The following is a 17,448-nucleotide window of genomic DNA, read 5'->3' on the forward strand; positions in this document are numbered from 1 at the left end:
AGGCCTTAACATTATACTTTTTTGCATAATCATCTTTATTCGATTTCTTCGATGTAAAAACAAAGGAAAGTACCGTACAATAAAAAATAAGTCCATGCAGGTTACCCGTTCTCTTCAGGTCAAAGAACTGGGGCCTGTCTTACAAAGAGTTTCGATTGATCGGAGCAATCGCAACTATATATGGAAAGCCAGCAAAATCAACATAAAAATGCATAGCATGTTTGTTAATTCCAAAAAAAAATTAGATATGAATGTATATTCATAAATTCATCGATTTCTTGACAATTGGGTGTGCTCTATTTACAAAGGGCATTTTGCAAACTTCCTGTAAAAAAATTATGACACTGATGGATTTCCATAGAGTTAGGATTGATTGGATTATTGTAACTCTTTGTATGACGGGGCCGTTATATAAAAAGTGATTTACGGATGAACAAGATGAATAACGTCATATTTTACCCAAGATAGCCACTTTTGTTCCGAAAACTGTTCTTCCAGATAACAAACTACACATGACGATTTTACATTGGCGATTGCAGGAAAGAAAAATGAAATATAATAAGGCTATAATCATGATGCACAATGTTTAAATCCAAAAAAAGAAAAAAAAGAACCATTCGATCTTACAGAGTTGGGGGATGTGGGAAGGCGAGCGATAGTAAATGAATATTATTGTAATATTTATCACAAAATTAATTTTTGTATTAAACATGTCAAAATTTTGCTTGTTCGCATCTTTATCGAGAAAGGTGCCTCATGCGCCATAATTATGTCTGACCATTGGCTCATCACAATGACAGACCTCAGTCAGTGACGCCCTCCAGGCTCTTTTAAATTCGTCTTAGCCTTTGTGTTACACCAAGTCGGCAATACTTCTGAGAGGCACATATGCCTATTGTGTATTATAATCCACTTCTTTTCATGGAACTTTGTTAGGGGTGTTGGGTTAATGTGCCGTCTGACCTTGTGTAAGGGAATTATAAGTCGATTTCACACTCATCGGCCCACATCATGATACAACATGAAGTAATCAATATCTTTGATACATGATATAGTATGGCGGTACTATTTTGTATAATGGTGGCTTCATTGATTTATATTGGTGTGAGGGGGCGGGGCTTGGAGTCTGTCGTCATTATTATTAGCGCGAGCTAATGAGGTACTAAATAACCTTTCACATTATTAACGAAACATTAACTCTTTGGGGAATGTAATCAATTGAGGTAGAAGGACGAAAGCAGGAGATAGGGAGAAAGATTAAGAAAAGAGGGATTGAATGAAAGGGACGATGGGAAGGAGAGAACAAAGGGAGAGATAGAGATAGAGAAGGGAAAGTCAGAGGGAGACAGTCTGGAGAGAGGAAGAGAAGGGAGAGGAGGGGGAGATAAATTTAAGGAGAGAGAGAGAGAGACGGGGGTGTAGAAATAGGAGGTTGGAGGGAATATAATTTTAGGATTTAAGTGCATGGGGCATGAAGAGATTAATATTTTAACAACGAAAAAAAGTTAACTTAACCCCCTCCCTACCTCCCACCTGCCTCCAACATGACAATTTGAAGTAATTGGCAAAAGAGAGAGAGTGATAAATTAAAAAAGAGGGATCCAGAGATGAATACCCTACTATAAAGTACAGTGTCTCTCAGTGTCTTGGAGATACTGTGTCTGGCACAGTGTGTTCACAGTGTGGAACATGCACAGTGTGAAATCACCTTCTCAAATTTGAGAATTTCAACAGTGAGTACGCTGTGAACACTCAACACTGTCAATGTGTCCACAGTGTGAAAATATCTTCATACTGTTGAATAGGAGCATTTTAACAATGTGAATAATATTTTCACTACATGTGAAAATATGTATTATAAATATTATTTATGTTAATACATTGTTTTCTTTCCAGGAGGATGTAGGGGGGGGTGAGATCGAGCGGAGTCCATGATACCCTTATTTCTCCATAGTTGTTCTTAAATGTATCCATTCTCACTTTCGGATCCATGGGGGGAGGGGCAAGGGGTACACACCCCTTCTATAATTTAAGAATTGTCCATTGAAAGTTCATATAGACATATTGCTAAATCTATGAATGTCATCTGTGCCCCGTATATTTCATAATCCTGGATCCACAACTGATTCTCAATAAATTATCGACCCACTATACCTCTCTTGAATTCAACCCCCTTCCTCTCATTGTATATATACCAAGAATACTACCCCCTTCGCTCTAATGTTGAATAATAAGTCATTAACCTAATCTGTTTGTCACTACTTCTGTTAATCCCAACTCTCTCCACAGATAGGATAATCAATATGAACACTATGCATGTATTACAAGACACCTACAGAGGTGTTCTAAAGTTAGAGAATCCAACCAGAAAATGATATTTAAAGTGTTCAAGTTCTGCCATGTTAGATATTTAATTGTAAAGTCAGGTGATAAAATACTACTACTACTAAGAGGCATTTATATAGCGCCATCTATCTAGAAATATTCTATTCCAAGGTGTGATGTTTTTATTATTATTACCCCGGCTTTAGCTCGAGCTGCCTTTCAGCACTAGGTGCATTCAAGGAATTAATCCTGCCGGGTACCCATTCACCTCACCTGGGTTGAGTGCAGCACAATGTGGATAAATTTCTTGCTGAAGGAAATTACACCATGGCTGGGATTCAAACCCACGACCCTCTGTTTCAAAGTCAGATGACTTATCCACTGGGCCACAACTCTCCACACAAATACTTCTACATTCAATAAAGGTTCTTCTTTTTGGCTCGTTTAACATTACTTGTTGTTTTCTACATTCAACACTCGACATGAAGGAGTGCATTTTGTGGTGTGGTTCACCCAGTTTTGAGCACACCTGTCTGTGCTTCACAGAGGAAGTGAAACTTTTGTCTTTGTGATATATGTGACCAGTGTTCCCAGTGCACTGGTTGGTTGGGCAAAGGGACCTTCAGGGGGGTGTTTCATCAACATCTCTGACAACTTTCCTTGATTTTGATTGGCTGAGGAGCACTGTTACCATGGTAGCTGTCGGATAAAATGTCTGACAAGTCCTTTCCTGAAACGTTCCCCAGATCACAGTCAGTGGCCCGTATTCTGAAGTTAGGTTTAAATTAGACCACGATCTAACTCTGTACTAAAATTATGGAAAGCCAAAAGTGTCCAAATCTTTATTAAGCTGTATGTTTCTTATGTTTACTGTACTCTTTCCACCATCGATGGTGAAGACAATCATCTTGTTATACTTCCTAGACAATTATGAATGATTTGAGAGCCAATGAGCTGAAATATGATATCTCTACTGTTAGTTATTTATGTAACAATTGGCTATCCATGCTTAAACCACAACTTTAAACCTGAGTTTAAGTTAAACCCGACTTCAGATCACGGTCAATAAGTTTGCTATCCACTTCCCCGGCCACCAACTTGGTTCCATGACATTTTCTCCGGCGACAATTGCTCCGATGGAAAATCTGCACGTTAAGCAAAAACCTAAAACCCAACCTCCGATGCTAAATAAACCCTAATCCATCTCTTTGCATTAGTCTGAACCAAAAACTCAATTATAATTCTAACTCTAAATGTAAATAAGCAAATGCAACAATACATCATGCTTGGATACAGAAAGGCACAGACTGTTTTTCTAGAGCATAAAAATTGCTTTTTATTAAGCATCAACTCACGTCATGGGTAATGTACACCTCAATCAGTACAAGATATTGGGCCTACTATTAAGAGCATTTCACTAAACATCTTGCCATTGATTTCCACTGACAAAGATCCTCTCAGCCAACCGGATACAATGATTTCAGTAGCTTATAACATGAGAAAAAAATCACAAGATGTTTTGTGAAATGCTCCCTAAATCTGCATTCACTTCATTTTCAGGTAGGCCTAGCTCGCGGTTATTACACAAGACTGAATTGGGGAATTTATATAGACATGTATAAAATACAAATTAAAAGCAAATAATGATTAATTATTGTTAGAGCAAGATATTGCCAGGTATATGATGACCTGTATCCTTTTACCTCATGACCCTAACATCTAATCATATCATTGTAACTTACATAGGGGGTGTTGCAAGAAAATATTTGCAATCAATTGCAAATATTCTGTTGCAGTTTTACAACTGATAGATCAATGTTAGCTCTAGCAGATCAGATTAAACTTCTTGTTTCAAGGAGCAGATTAACAATCAATCACTAATTTGCAATTAACTACAAGACATGTGATTGATTTAGGGACCAAAAATAGACTTGCAATTGATCGCAAGTTTCTTGCAACACCCCATGAGGAATACAAGAGTCAAGTTTGTAAAGTGAACCCTAGAATTGTTGTTAAGTTATTGTGATAACAACATATTTCAATGAAAATAATGGCCTCTTTGACCTTTGACCCCCAAAATAAATCAGATCATTGTCACTCATATACATATACTAAATTTGAGATGAGGCCAACTGATGGGTGGACGGACGGACGGACGAACATCCCAATTACATAATACCCCCAGCAACTACCTACGCTGGGCAGAGGCATAAAAAAGAATGCTATTTTTGCATTGGAATGTTTAAATCAATTTAAGCAGAAACTGGTAACACAGAAGTCTTAATTAATATTTGCATCCAGTATGTTATCCCTGGTCTGCCTACACACAGTTTTGGATGGATTAATAAAGTATTTGTACCACATAGGAATATACTGTCTTCAAAGAAAAAGAAAGAAAATCATAACAATGACATATACTTCTGTACAATGATAAAATCAGGTGTAAATACAAATGACTGCAATGCAAATAAAGCACTCTGTTTTTGTGTACTAAGGTAACAGATAAAATAATATTCAAATCAAAATCCTGCATATTTTGGTTTGCATGTAATAAAAAAAAGGTATAAAGAACATCACATGTAATATTTCAAGAATTATAGATTGCACTTAAAGAATTACTAGTACAAGTGTACAGTGAAAAGAAAAACTTGGTTCAAGAAATGTCTGTTTCTACACAAGGGCATATACAGCCAAATACTCCACAATGCAACAAGCTTGAGAAATAAAGCAAATAAAAAAAATATTCCTTGAAAATGTAAGAGTTATGTTAAATGTATACATAATATGGGTCTCATCAAATAAACTGCAACAAAACATACTATAGTATATGTATTTATACATACTCTTGTATACATGTAGCAGTAATAGATTAAAAGGAAGAAAACGAGGCGAGGGGAGAAAAGATACTCGGTATATGTTTATTGGTCTTGCAAACTGTTCCAAAATGAAGTGTCAATAAGACAAATTAAATTTGTTTTGTTGATAACAAATACATGTATGTCATTTGACTTACTCAGTCGTAAATGCCTTATTTTGTGCAGTGTTTTAAACTTTAGTTTTGTAATATTAGTGCATAACCAAAATGCTGTACCGGAAGTGCTGCACTGCATGGACTAGGTCCGTACAACATGTTAAAGATTACCTAAGGACATGTAATCAATATCTGTAGAGTATCAGTTTTCAACATAACTACATGTATGCAGTAGGCTAATACTGTCTTTACTTCATTTCTTACGTTTACTACACTTCAACCTAATGTATTTGGTTTATTCATACATAATTACAAGGAATGAATAAGTAATTTGTATCAATAGCGTTATACAACATAAATGAACCATTAGATTAATAACCTAATACTATTCAACTGGATATTTTTGGTAGAAACAAAATAAATGAAAACCTGTAGCATGTGCATCTTATATATAACTTGTGAGTCCTGTAATACAAATACATATATAAATGATAAAAATCAATCTTATGATTGATATAAATTGTTAGTCTGTAACAAAGGCAAACCACAGGAAATAATTGACTTAATCAATTATACAATAAATCATAGACATCCTGGGTCCCGTAACACAAAGGTTAGCAATTGATCGTACGCTTGATTTTCATGATTAATTGTACATTGTAGTCGATGGAATCCATTGTAGAAAAATGTTCTACTATCATTGCTAAGCTTTGTGTTATGGGACCCTGATCTATAACAAAACATGAACAAAAAATAATGAAATACATGTATTTCAAATTGACTCATGCACTTTATAGTTTTAGCTGATTGCAAAAAAATATATTGTATCTACCAATGTTAAAGTGTCGGACGTATGTGCAAAGCAATTCCATAAAAAAATGCTGAGCTGTTCAACTTCGCTTTAACTGCTCAGAGCATGAAAATAAGAGCTTTTCACAAGAAGCAGGAAACAGGGATAAATTATTTTAGGAATGTCACACTAATACGGTATCACATGTTGGAACTTTATAAAATTTGATGGATTCACAAATATGGTGCGCCACCTATCGGTTGCAATGGAAAGGCCGAAATTCGCGATGCCTCATGAGGAGGGAAAAAGTCGATATCTGTTACACGCGCTAGTGCATGGATGTGATTATGCTGTGCTGGCTGATGCGGCTCGGCCAGCTTGCATAGTTATGATGCTGTTTACCAGAGTCCAGGAGGTGGAGAGAAATTTTCCACATATTTTCTTTGCAAAATTTAGACCATTTTCAGTGAATTCTTCCTCCTCTTTTTCCATATGATTTTCATTTATAAAGCATCACAGTCACATTACAGAACACTAGCACCTGCGTCCAGTGACGACCCCGAAGTAAGAAATTGGCATGTCTGCTGCAACCGATATATAATAATGATAATAGGCATTTATATAGCGCCATCTATCTAAAAATATTCTATTCTGAGGCGCATATCATATAAATAACCAACAAACATAAATGTACAGATATAATTGGCAGTAATTTACATAGATTACCATAAAATTTGCATAAATTATCTATATCTAGCAAGGTGATTTGACTTCATCGCGAGGTGAAAAACTTATAAAGAGTACTGCATTGACACAAACAACAAATATACACATACAAATGCTATCATCAAGTGCTGAGGCTATGAAAAAGAAGGCAGGTTAAAGGGGAAGTTCACCCTGACAAAAAGTTTATTGTAAAAATAGCAGAAAAAATAATAAAAAATATTGCCGAAGGTTTGGGAAAAATTCATCAAATAATTAAAAAGTTATTAGAATTTCAAGTATTTGATTTGTGACGTCATATGCGAGCAGCATTCTTACATAGCGAATGGTAAAAAATCAATGAAATGTCATTTTCTCAGAAAATTGAAAATGGTTTTCACTGTAACTTTTGTATATCAACAGACAAATCGTTTCACACCCGATCATGAAAAGAAAACAAAATTAAGTCATCAGGAACCATACAAAATTTGAAATTCATACATTTTATATTACATAACACATGGGGCAGCTGCTCGTTTATGACGTCACAAATCCAAAATTTTGAACTCTAATAACTTTCTTACACTTTAACGGATCTTCCTCAAACCTTCATCAATATTTTTTACTATTTTTTTTGCTATTTTTACAACAAAGTTTTCTTCAGGGTGAACTTCCCCTTTAAGTTCCTTACCTGTTAAGGTTAAGTTACCCCTGTCTTTTAATCAGACGTGCGTTCTTAGACTCAGGAATGGCAGTAAGTTTTACTCACTGGTCCTGAAGATAGAGAGAACTTCTTAAGGCAACATAAAGCCAAAAGTGTTAAGGTATCATGGGCCTAAAATCAAGGCAAAAGCCAGAAAACTGGCACATTACAAAAGTTAAAGCTTGTCTCAAATTATGATAAAGGATCAGTGATGTGAAATATAGGTACTCAAGTATCATTGAACATCAGGATAGTACTCACTGAATACATATTTTACCAATTCGAATTTGAATGTGGCACTCTTCACACAGGATTTAATTTAAATCTGGTGCCCTCTCTCTACAATCTTTATATAGAAATAGACGTTTCTTTACATGAGAATAGCGATTTCTTTACTTGAGAAAGCTACTGTCAAATAATATATCCTAAAATTTTCAGCTCATTCCATGTTTGAGATGGTATTTTTTTATAAATAAGACAAAAAAACCCAGATATTCTGTTATGATTGGGCACCTGATCAAATGATATTCTGATGTAAAATTGGTCAATATACCCAATAAAACACATTTTCAGTTTATATCCTTCACACTACAATCAATTTGGGGCAGCGAATAGTGACATGCACTTTTGGGGAGAATACACCAAAATTAGAGATAGGTTTCAAAACCCAAATACATGTACACAATTTGTTTATGATGGACATGAGATGAAAATTTTTATGTTCATTCACAACCAAATGATACTTCACACACTTTCCATCTAGGCACTAGGTATTATTTCTAGTATTCTGTGAAAGCAGAGTCTGTAAGACAAATGAGCAGGCTGTGCTACTGACCAGGGGTTGTTTACACAAGAACATCAAAGAGCAATTACTTTACACACATAGCACCATTACATTCAAAGAGGATGCCAACAAAAAATGGACTCCATATCAAGCACTAAACACTACCCTACACATCGCCTTTTTATATTAAAAGCATAGGAATGAGAGTGCATCTTGCTTAAAAACAATAAAAAGCTTTCATATTTACGTCAAGGCTCACACATCAGGCATTTTGCTGTAGCACTAGGTGCTATTATAAAATAGGTGTATTATTTCAAGCATCGCGATTGGCCAATACGCGTCACATGACATCCAACTTTTTTGGTGAACTGCACGGCAGTGCAAAAGGTGCGCAACGAAAATTGATATTGCACGCTCAAGCAAACCAGTGCGATAGAAGTCACGGGAGAAGTCCAACAAAACTGTACTGTAACTTTATAAAAAATTTGTTTCTGTGTTGCTATTTTATAAAACAAATAATGCACTCGCTCTGTTGAGCATAGAGAAAGCTCGGTCTCTTCAGATGATGCACACTGGGCACTCGTCACAAACGGCTCATGCACAGTGCGCCATCTATCTAAAGAAACCTCGCGTGCTCTGCATTTCCACTAACGCATTATTTGTATAATATTTGTCTCCAAGATGATCCTCACTCCTACATTATTGTGTACACCCATACACATTGAATGATTGCTAGTTCAGTGTTGACCTTTTGGTGTTGGTGTTAGGTCAATTTTTACACAATTACAACACCAAATATGAAATGAAGATGGTCCCAAAAAGTCACTCACTAATTGTTGAGATGTCAATAATGTGATCTGTATCAGTTTTACAAACTCTGAATAAGTTCTGGAGCTAGGGGAAGCAATCCAAATTTCAACACCAACACCAAGGCCAACACCAGACTTGAAATCCCCCATTGTTGATTTGGCAATTTTCTGCATCAAGGTACTGTTGCTAATTTTTTGAGCCAGAATACTGAATTCTGTGATTCACATACGCTTTGTACAGATATCACCTGGTTCCAATAGGAAGTAGGTTAACCTATTGATTACTGAATTCTGTGATTCACATAGGCTTTGTACAGATATCACCTGGTTCCAATAGGAAGTAGGTTAACCTATTGATTACTGAATTCTGTGATTCACATAGGCTTTGTACAGATATCACCTGGTTCCAATAGAAGTAGGTTAACCAATTGATTACTGAATTCTGTGATTCACATAGGCTTTGTACAGATATCACCTGGTTCCAATAGGAAGTAGGTTAACCTATTGATTACTGAATTCTGTGATTCACATAGGCTTTGTACACGGATCACCAGGTCCCAGTTGGCAATGGATTAATCTGTTCGCTATTTAATCTTGTGAATCCCAAAGACTTTGTGTGGGGACTGGTCGGTTCCGGTATCCAATCGGTTTAATCTAATGAAGAAAAGATGATAAGCACCTGACATTGCTTGAGAATTAGAAAGGCACATTACTCTAGTTCCATGGGTTGTTTCCATGACTGGCTCCACTCTCGATAGAATCTATGTAAAAAAACAAGATAAAGCATAATGGGTCAATGGTTATATTCCAAAATGCTAGATTGCTAGATATACTGTTCTATTACTAATTCTGTTTTCTTCAGTTTTAAACTCTATGGCATGTTTAAGTTTTTTTATTGTTATAAGAGTCATATGACCTTGAACGTCAGAAATATCAGAATCCTCTCAAAAATTATAATTAAAATTGCCACTACCAATATCATCAACAGTAGTAGCAGCAGCAATGCTATCATCACCACCATTATCATCATCTTCAGCGTCACATTCATCATCAAATTGCGATCATCATCATCACCATCATCATCATCATGACCATCATCATCAACATCACCATCATGACCATCATCATCATGACCATCATCGTCATCGTCATCATCACCATCACATCATCACCGTCATCATCAACATCACAATCATCAACATCACCATCATCAACACCATCATTATCATCACCATCATCATAATCACCATCATCATCATCAGCATCAGCATCATCATCATCATGGCTTACCAGCTATCATGGACGACCGCTGACTTGCTGATGATTTTCTGAGGGAAACTTCAGCTTCACTGAAAACGAATGTGCAATGAAAACAATTTATTAAACATTGAATATAAAGTATCAAAAGCACTGATTAATATGTTATCTCCTTAAAAGAAATGCAATCTAAACGATAGCTGTGTAAAATTCCTAATGTAGTACAAATGCAGAGCATTATAAACATAATTCAATAAAACAAGTTTCTTTGCAACATTCAAAGTGTATTTCCTAAGCAGACTTTGCCACTGCAAACTACATAATCAGGAAATGATTAGTAGATTAAAACAGGTTATGCTAAAAGGAATATAAGGAAGGAAATTATGTATATTTAAATCATACGTAGTAGTGATCAATTTTGCAAGAATGGTTTGTTCATGTCACAAAAGAAAAACAAATTTTTAAATTAGCCTTCTAGAAAAGAAACAGACAAGTGAGGTCTTAGGTAAGGATTTTTTTTAATTACCTCAGCTCTCGGACCTCCCTCCTTGACTTCCTTACGGGCGTGGCCTCCCTTGGTATAGCGTCTCCTCCATGCGCTGGTATCCCACGAGCACTTTGGTGACCTTTGGCATCTTCTGTAAGAACAAATACAATTTAATCATATCAGTTTTTTCAAACCATGATTAACTATTCTGTGCCATTCTACTGAAATTCTTGTTTCCTTTTAGATTTAGGTCACCACTGGGTATGGTAAGATTTTTCATAACCATTGCTGAGGAAAATTTTGTTCTAATGGTATTGGGGATGCTTCAAAAGGAGTAAAGAATGACTTAGGGGGTTTTGCAAGAACATATTTGCAATCAATTGCAACTAATCTGTTGCAATTTTACAACTGAAAGATCAATTTTAGCTGCAGCAAATCAGATTACATCCCCTTGTTTCATGGAGCAGATTTTTCAATAATTCAAACAATAAAAAAAAAAGAAATAGTAGGTGAGTGACGTCATCAACTTTCTCATTTGGATGTAACAGGCTCGTTCATATAACTATTTTGTTAAAAATAAGCGAAACTTTGAAATGTCATAACTTTCTTATTTTACATCCGATTTTGATGAAATTTTCAGCATTGTGCTTGTCTGATTTTTCTCTATTGATTCAAATCAACATTTTTCTGAGGTGGACTTGACCTTTAAAACCCCATTGGTCAAAACATGCGCACTGGATGCACACTACTGCGTATCCATCAACCAGATTAAGCATCGAATAACATGTGTGCGTTGACATATAAAAGTCAAGTCCACCCCAGAAAATTGTTGATTTGAGTCGATAGAGAAAAATCAAACAAACATAACGCTGCAAATTTCATCGAAATCGGATGTAAAATAAGAAAGTTGACATTTTTAAGTTTCGCTTATTTTTCACAAAATGGTTAAATCAGTCGATGATGTCCATCACTCACTATTTCTTTTGTTTTTTATTGTTTGAATAATACGATATTTCAATTTTTACAGATATGCCAATAAGGACCAACTTAACTTAACCGTAAATTGTTAAAATAATGCTAATTCCACATGTTCAGGGAGAAATAAAACTTTGTTTCACTTGACAAGGAGGAGAAAATAATAATATTTCATATTTCATACAAAAAAATACAAAAGAAATAGTGAGTGGGTGACGTCATCACTCTGCCAATTTGCATACCGACCAGGATCTGCTTATGACTGCTTTGTAAAATTAAGCGAAACTTCAAAATGTCATAACTTTCTTATTTTACATCCGATTTTAATGAAATTTCAGTGTTATGCTAGTTTGACTTTTCTCTACTTATTCAAATCAACTTTTTTTGGGGTGGACTTGTCCTTTAAGCTTTTATCTAAGTCACACTTAACGCTTTATGAAACATCCCCAGATGGGTGTTTCATACAGCTGTTTTAAAGTTAAAGGACAAGTCCACCCCAACAAAAACTTGATTTGAATAAAAAGAGAAAAATTCAAGCATATCACTGAAAATTTCATCAAAATCGGATGTAAAATAAGAAAGTTATGGCATTTTAAAGTTTCGCTTATTTACAACAAAATAGTTATATGAACGAGCCAGTTACATCCAAATGAAAGAGTTGATGACATCACTCACTCACTATTTCTTTTGTATTTTATTATATGAAATATGAAATATTTTTATTTTCTCATCATTGTCATGTGAAATGAAGTTTCATTCCTCCCTGAACACGTGGAATTCCAATATTTTAACATTTTGTGCTTCAGGCAAGGAGGTCCTAATCGTCAAATTCGTAAAAATTGAAATATTGTATAATTCAAACAATAAAAAACAAAAGAAATGGTGAGTGACATCATCGACTCTCTCATTTGGATGTAACTGGCTCGTTCATATAACTATTTTGTTGAAAATAAGCGAAACTTTGAAATGTCTTAACTTTCTTATTTTACATCCGATTTTGATGAAATTTTCAGCATTGTGCTTGTCTGATTTTTCTCTATTGATTCAAATCAACATTTTTCTGAGGTGGACTTGACCTTTAAGAGCGACTTTAAGAACGACTGGTGATCCTTTCTTGTGGAAAATGGTATATTCATTGGCGATGGTTTAGCGTGTAAGAAAGGATCACCAGTGGTTCTTAACTTACGAACAGCTTTATGAAACGGCCCCCAGGACTGATAAAATTCAATCCACATATCTCTCTGCTTATCTTCTCTATCTCCCTCTTACCATGTCCATTACTTGAACTGGTACTGGCATGTACAAATTCTCTCAGTTTCTTCTTCAATTCCCTACTTGTCTTCTTGTAATAAAACAGATCCTTTTCCAATTCCTTCAGCTTGTGTTCCACAGCAAACCTTTGACAGAAAAGGAAAAAAAAGATATAAGACTAGGGTCTAACAAACTAAAAGAAATGCTACAATTTCTCAAGGTTGATTTGAAGACATTTTGTTTTCTAATCATCACTACCTGTATAATCATTTCAAAAGACTCAATCAACTTGGATGCATGCAGGTATTGCACTTTTTGTTGTTTTTCAAATCAGGGTTGTGTAGATAATAGCTTACATATTTACGGCAATTTAGCAACAGCTATGTAAGTTATGATTTCAATTTCTTATATAATTTGTCTATATACGATATATCAGTCTATCTAATTAACTACATGTATCCATCCATCTTTCCATCTATCAATCCATCCATCCACCCACCCATCCATTCATCCATCCGTCCATTCATCTATCTATCCATCTATTATCTATCCATCCGTCTATCAGTCTATCTATTGATCCATCCATTCATCTGTCTATCTATCCACCCATGTATCCAGTCATCAATCAATCTATCCATTCATTAATTAATCTACCTAAACATAGGCTATCCATCCATCTATTAATCTATCTATCCATCTATCTATCCAACGATCTAGCTAACCATCTATCAATCTATCTATCAATCTATCCATCTATCAATCTATCCATCCATTCATCAATCCATCCACTCATCCATCCATTCTTCCCTTCATCCATTTATCTATCCATCCATCTCTTCATCCATATATCTATCCATCTATCCATCCATCCATCCATCTATCCATTACTTACCCTCCATCTCCTTCTCCCTGTAATTCTCTCATCAGCATCTGGACCTTCTTCTCATAATCCTTCTGTTGTTCTATCAATCTCTGCTCACTCTCCATCCCGGCACTCCTGAGGGAGCCCTCCAATGTTCGTATAACCCTCTCCCTCTCATCTAACTTCATCTGTGAACAACGGACATACAGTTGATGATACATGTAGCATTAACAAAGCAAAACATAGTGTACATTAGCATCATATGTTGCAGTTTATCATCATTATTTCATATTTCAGAAGAGTATTGGAGATGAAAAACAACTGCAGCCGAAATGTGGTTGGAATGAGATTGAACAAACCTGAGATATGATCACATCAATATATCATCAAACAAACCGAGTTACTGGCCCGGTCCCACATTTTTAAGATTCCTACCAAATTTGGGCAGTACATGTTTTTCATCATGCTCCTAGTCAATATGATATAACAAAAATTATGAAGTGTGAAAAAAAATTTGGTGACATCATCACCTTCGTACTCTATTATGCTTTTCACACTGCATTTCCTTAAACCATACTATCCTTAACCCCGGACTATCCTTAACCCCATACTATCTTTTTTTTCCGATTCACACCCTCTTTCTTAACACCATACTATCTGCTCAACCGTGGTTAATGCCTTAACCCTGGACTATATCTCAGCTCATGAATATTGATGATTTTACCATACAGAGCGTGATTAACATGCAATTTGACTTCTGTGATTGGCTAATGCTTAGCCCCACTTTCCTTAGCCCTGTTTTGTTTTCACACTGCATCTCTTAGCACCGCAATTTTGGTGCTAGCACAATAAGCAGGCTAACCCTGCTTTTTTGCAGGGCAAGATAGTACCGTACTATTTACCGTGCTAGCCCACTTTGCTAAAACGTAGTGTGAAAACGAAGTGGGCTAAGCTTAACCCCGGGAAATTGGTGGGGCTAAGACCCCCCTTAGCCCCACCAATTTCCCGGGGTTAAGGAAAAAAAGTGCAGTGTGAATAGCATATATAGTGAACAATGTACATTCCAATAATAATAGGCATTCAACATGACGGTTCCATGACATTTGCTCCAGCGACAATTGCTCCGCTGCGAATCCCACGCACTAATGGAATGACCAACTTCAACCCTGGGTTTAACACTATACCCTACCCTAAACCTAACACTAAACCCTATTGCAACCCTAACACTGTATCTTTGACAAAATAATGCCAGGAGCAATTGTCGCAGATACAAATGTCGTGTCACGCAATATACACCCTCTATCCAGATATATTATCCATGACTTAGCTGGAGCTGCCGTTCAATGCACTGAATGCAATAATCTATTTAGCCACCACTGAACTTCTTCACAAAAAAAGCATGTTTGGGATAATAAGCTTTATTATACATCAAATGTACAAGTGTAACCATTTCCTAATTTCATAGAAAGAAAGTCACTTTCAGCATTTACATCACATGATACATAGTGGTGCTAAAAAGTGAGTTAAATCCACCAGAAAATTAACAAACTTAAAAGTGTTCAAGTACCGCCATGTTATAGATATCTAATTGTGAAGTCAGGTAATAAAATATCACATTCAATAAACTTTGCTTCTCTGGGTTCGCCGTTCACTGTAGTGTTGTTGTCTACATGTACATTCAACACTCAGCATGATGGAGTACATTTTCCGGTTGGATTCACCAACTTTTTAGCACCACCTTATTCATACCCCTTTCATAAACCCAATTATGCGGCTAATAGCGGTATAATTTGGTCGTAAAATCGGAGGAGGACCAGAGTTATCCGCATTATTTTGATGCTACAATTATCTGCATAATAGCAGCATCGGGACCAGATTTTGACTTTATGAGTGCATTTCGAAAGTACAGCGGATAATTGCCATGGTGCAGTCACAAGGTCACCCTTTTCCGACGCAACCGCATTGGTAGGGGTGTGTGCGGTTGCCATGACGATTATCCTCCTTTTTCAGGACGGATGCTCGAAAAAATGGTGCGGATTATTTTCGGAGTTTATGAACGCAATTTTTATTGAATTATCCACATTACTCTTAGGCGGCTAATTGGAGGATGGGCTTATGAAAAGGGTATTAGAAAGCTTGTGATTGACAACGAAGAAAACAAATACGATGTAACAGCAATACTTTTTTTTCACAAATTTTTTACAAAACCACCATTGATTTGCTACTTTCATTTTTTTCTGCTTTCAATGCTGTAGCCCCCCCCCCCTCCCATGGAATCACAAGAAAGTTACAACACGCATCCATAGCACCATCTTATAAGATAAATAGAAAGTACAAGAGATTTTATGAGCATCATAGGGTAAAGAGGTGCTGTGGCTCAGTGGATAAGTCTTCGGACTTTGAACCACAAGGTCCGGGGTTCAAATCCCACCGCAGCACTAACGTCCTTTGGCAAGGCGTTTATCTACATTTGCCACTCTCAACCCAGGTGTTGTAAATGGGTACCCGGTAGGAATTCCTTGAATGCTCGTTGCGCCTGATCAGGGAAGCCGTGCTAAAGCTGGGGTAATAGTATGTAGCACTTAAAAACATTTGTATTAAACGCTATATAAATGTTGCATATTATTATTATTATTACTAGAAAAGACAGGACTTCGGTGAAGAATTGAAAGTTTCTTATGAAGAAAGATGAAATTTTCATAATTTTTTACCTCTAATTCACTGATTTCTAACTCTTTTCTTCTGTCTCCTTCTCTAAGGTCAACAACCTTTTCAAAGTACTTGGCAAGAAGGCTCTTGGTCTCATTGGGGGCAAGACTGTTCAGACGACTCACTAACATCGCTTCACTCTACAGAAAAAACATAGATAACAGAAAAGTATAGAACTGACTCAGATCATTCTCTTAAAAAAAACTCATCAATATCACTTTACTCTATACAGAGAAATATGGATCAAAGAAAGACATGCAATTGACATAGCTCATTCTCTTCATATAAGACTGTTCAGATGGATCATTAGCATAACTTCACTCTACATTAGGAAGCATTGGCTTAAGAAAAACATACAATTGGCACAGCTAATTCTCTTCAAAGAAGACTGATCAGACAAAACTTCAACATTGCTTTGCTATACACCAGAAAACATCGAATAAAGTGAAGATCAGAAAATTTACAGCTGATAAATCTCATTCCATATGTGAAACAGAGAATCTTTGTTCGATTTACAAATCCTAAATCGTAACTGCTCCAATCATTCTTGTATGTTTAACATGATGCTCTAAAGACTTCCTAATACTAAAAGGCAAAATTATGGGAACTGAGGAGAAAGACTCTATTTGTCAAAAAGGGAAAATCTATCAGAACTCTATATCAGAGATTTATAAAACTGAAGTCCAAGAAATAATGGATATGAACACAAAAAAGTTATCTAATATTATGAAAATCAATAACAATGGTCCAATGTAAGCTACATTTATTATCCTTCTATTTGATCTCAAAATAATGAATGCACAATGACTTACTTGTGTAAGGT

The 17,448-nt window shown here is 35.9% G+C and overlaps 1 protein-coding gene across 1 annotated transcript in view; it reads right to left on the minus strand.

The window, feature by feature from the left end:
- Positions 1-9,141: 9,141 nt before the first annotated feature.
- Positions 9,142-17,448, minus strand: part of LOC121416989 (kinesin-like protein KIF27) — a 40,001-nt gene continuing 31,694 nt past the window's right edge. Inside the window, exons 27-33 of the mRNA XM_041610528.1 lie at positions 17,438-17,448; positions 16,628-16,765; positions 13,947-14,104; positions 13,073-13,200; positions 10,868-10,979; positions 10,375-10,433; positions 9,142-9,845 (exon numbers count right to left, since the gene is read on the minus strand). The exon at positions 17,438-17,448 is cut by the window's right edge and continues 98 nt beyond it. Coding sequence (XP_041466462.1) covers positions 9,799-9,845; positions 10,375-10,433; positions 10,868-10,979; positions 13,073-13,200; positions 13,947-14,104; positions 16,628-16,765; positions 17,438-17,448 — 653 coding nt within the window. The 3' untranslated portion in view covers positions 9,142-9,798. The remainder of the gene's footprint in view (positions 9,846-10,374; positions 10,434-10,867; positions 10,980-13,072; positions 13,201-13,946; positions 14,105-16,627; positions 16,766-17,437) is intronic.

Source organism: Lytechinus variegatus, chromosome 6 (genome assembly GCF_018143015.1).
Source record: "Lytechinus variegatus isolate NC3 chromosome 6, Lvar_3.0, whole genome shotgun sequence".
NCBI classification, from domain to species: domain Eukaryota; kingdom Metazoa; phylum Echinodermata; class Echinoidea; order Temnopleuroida; family Toxopneustidae; genus Lytechinus; species Lytechinus variegatus.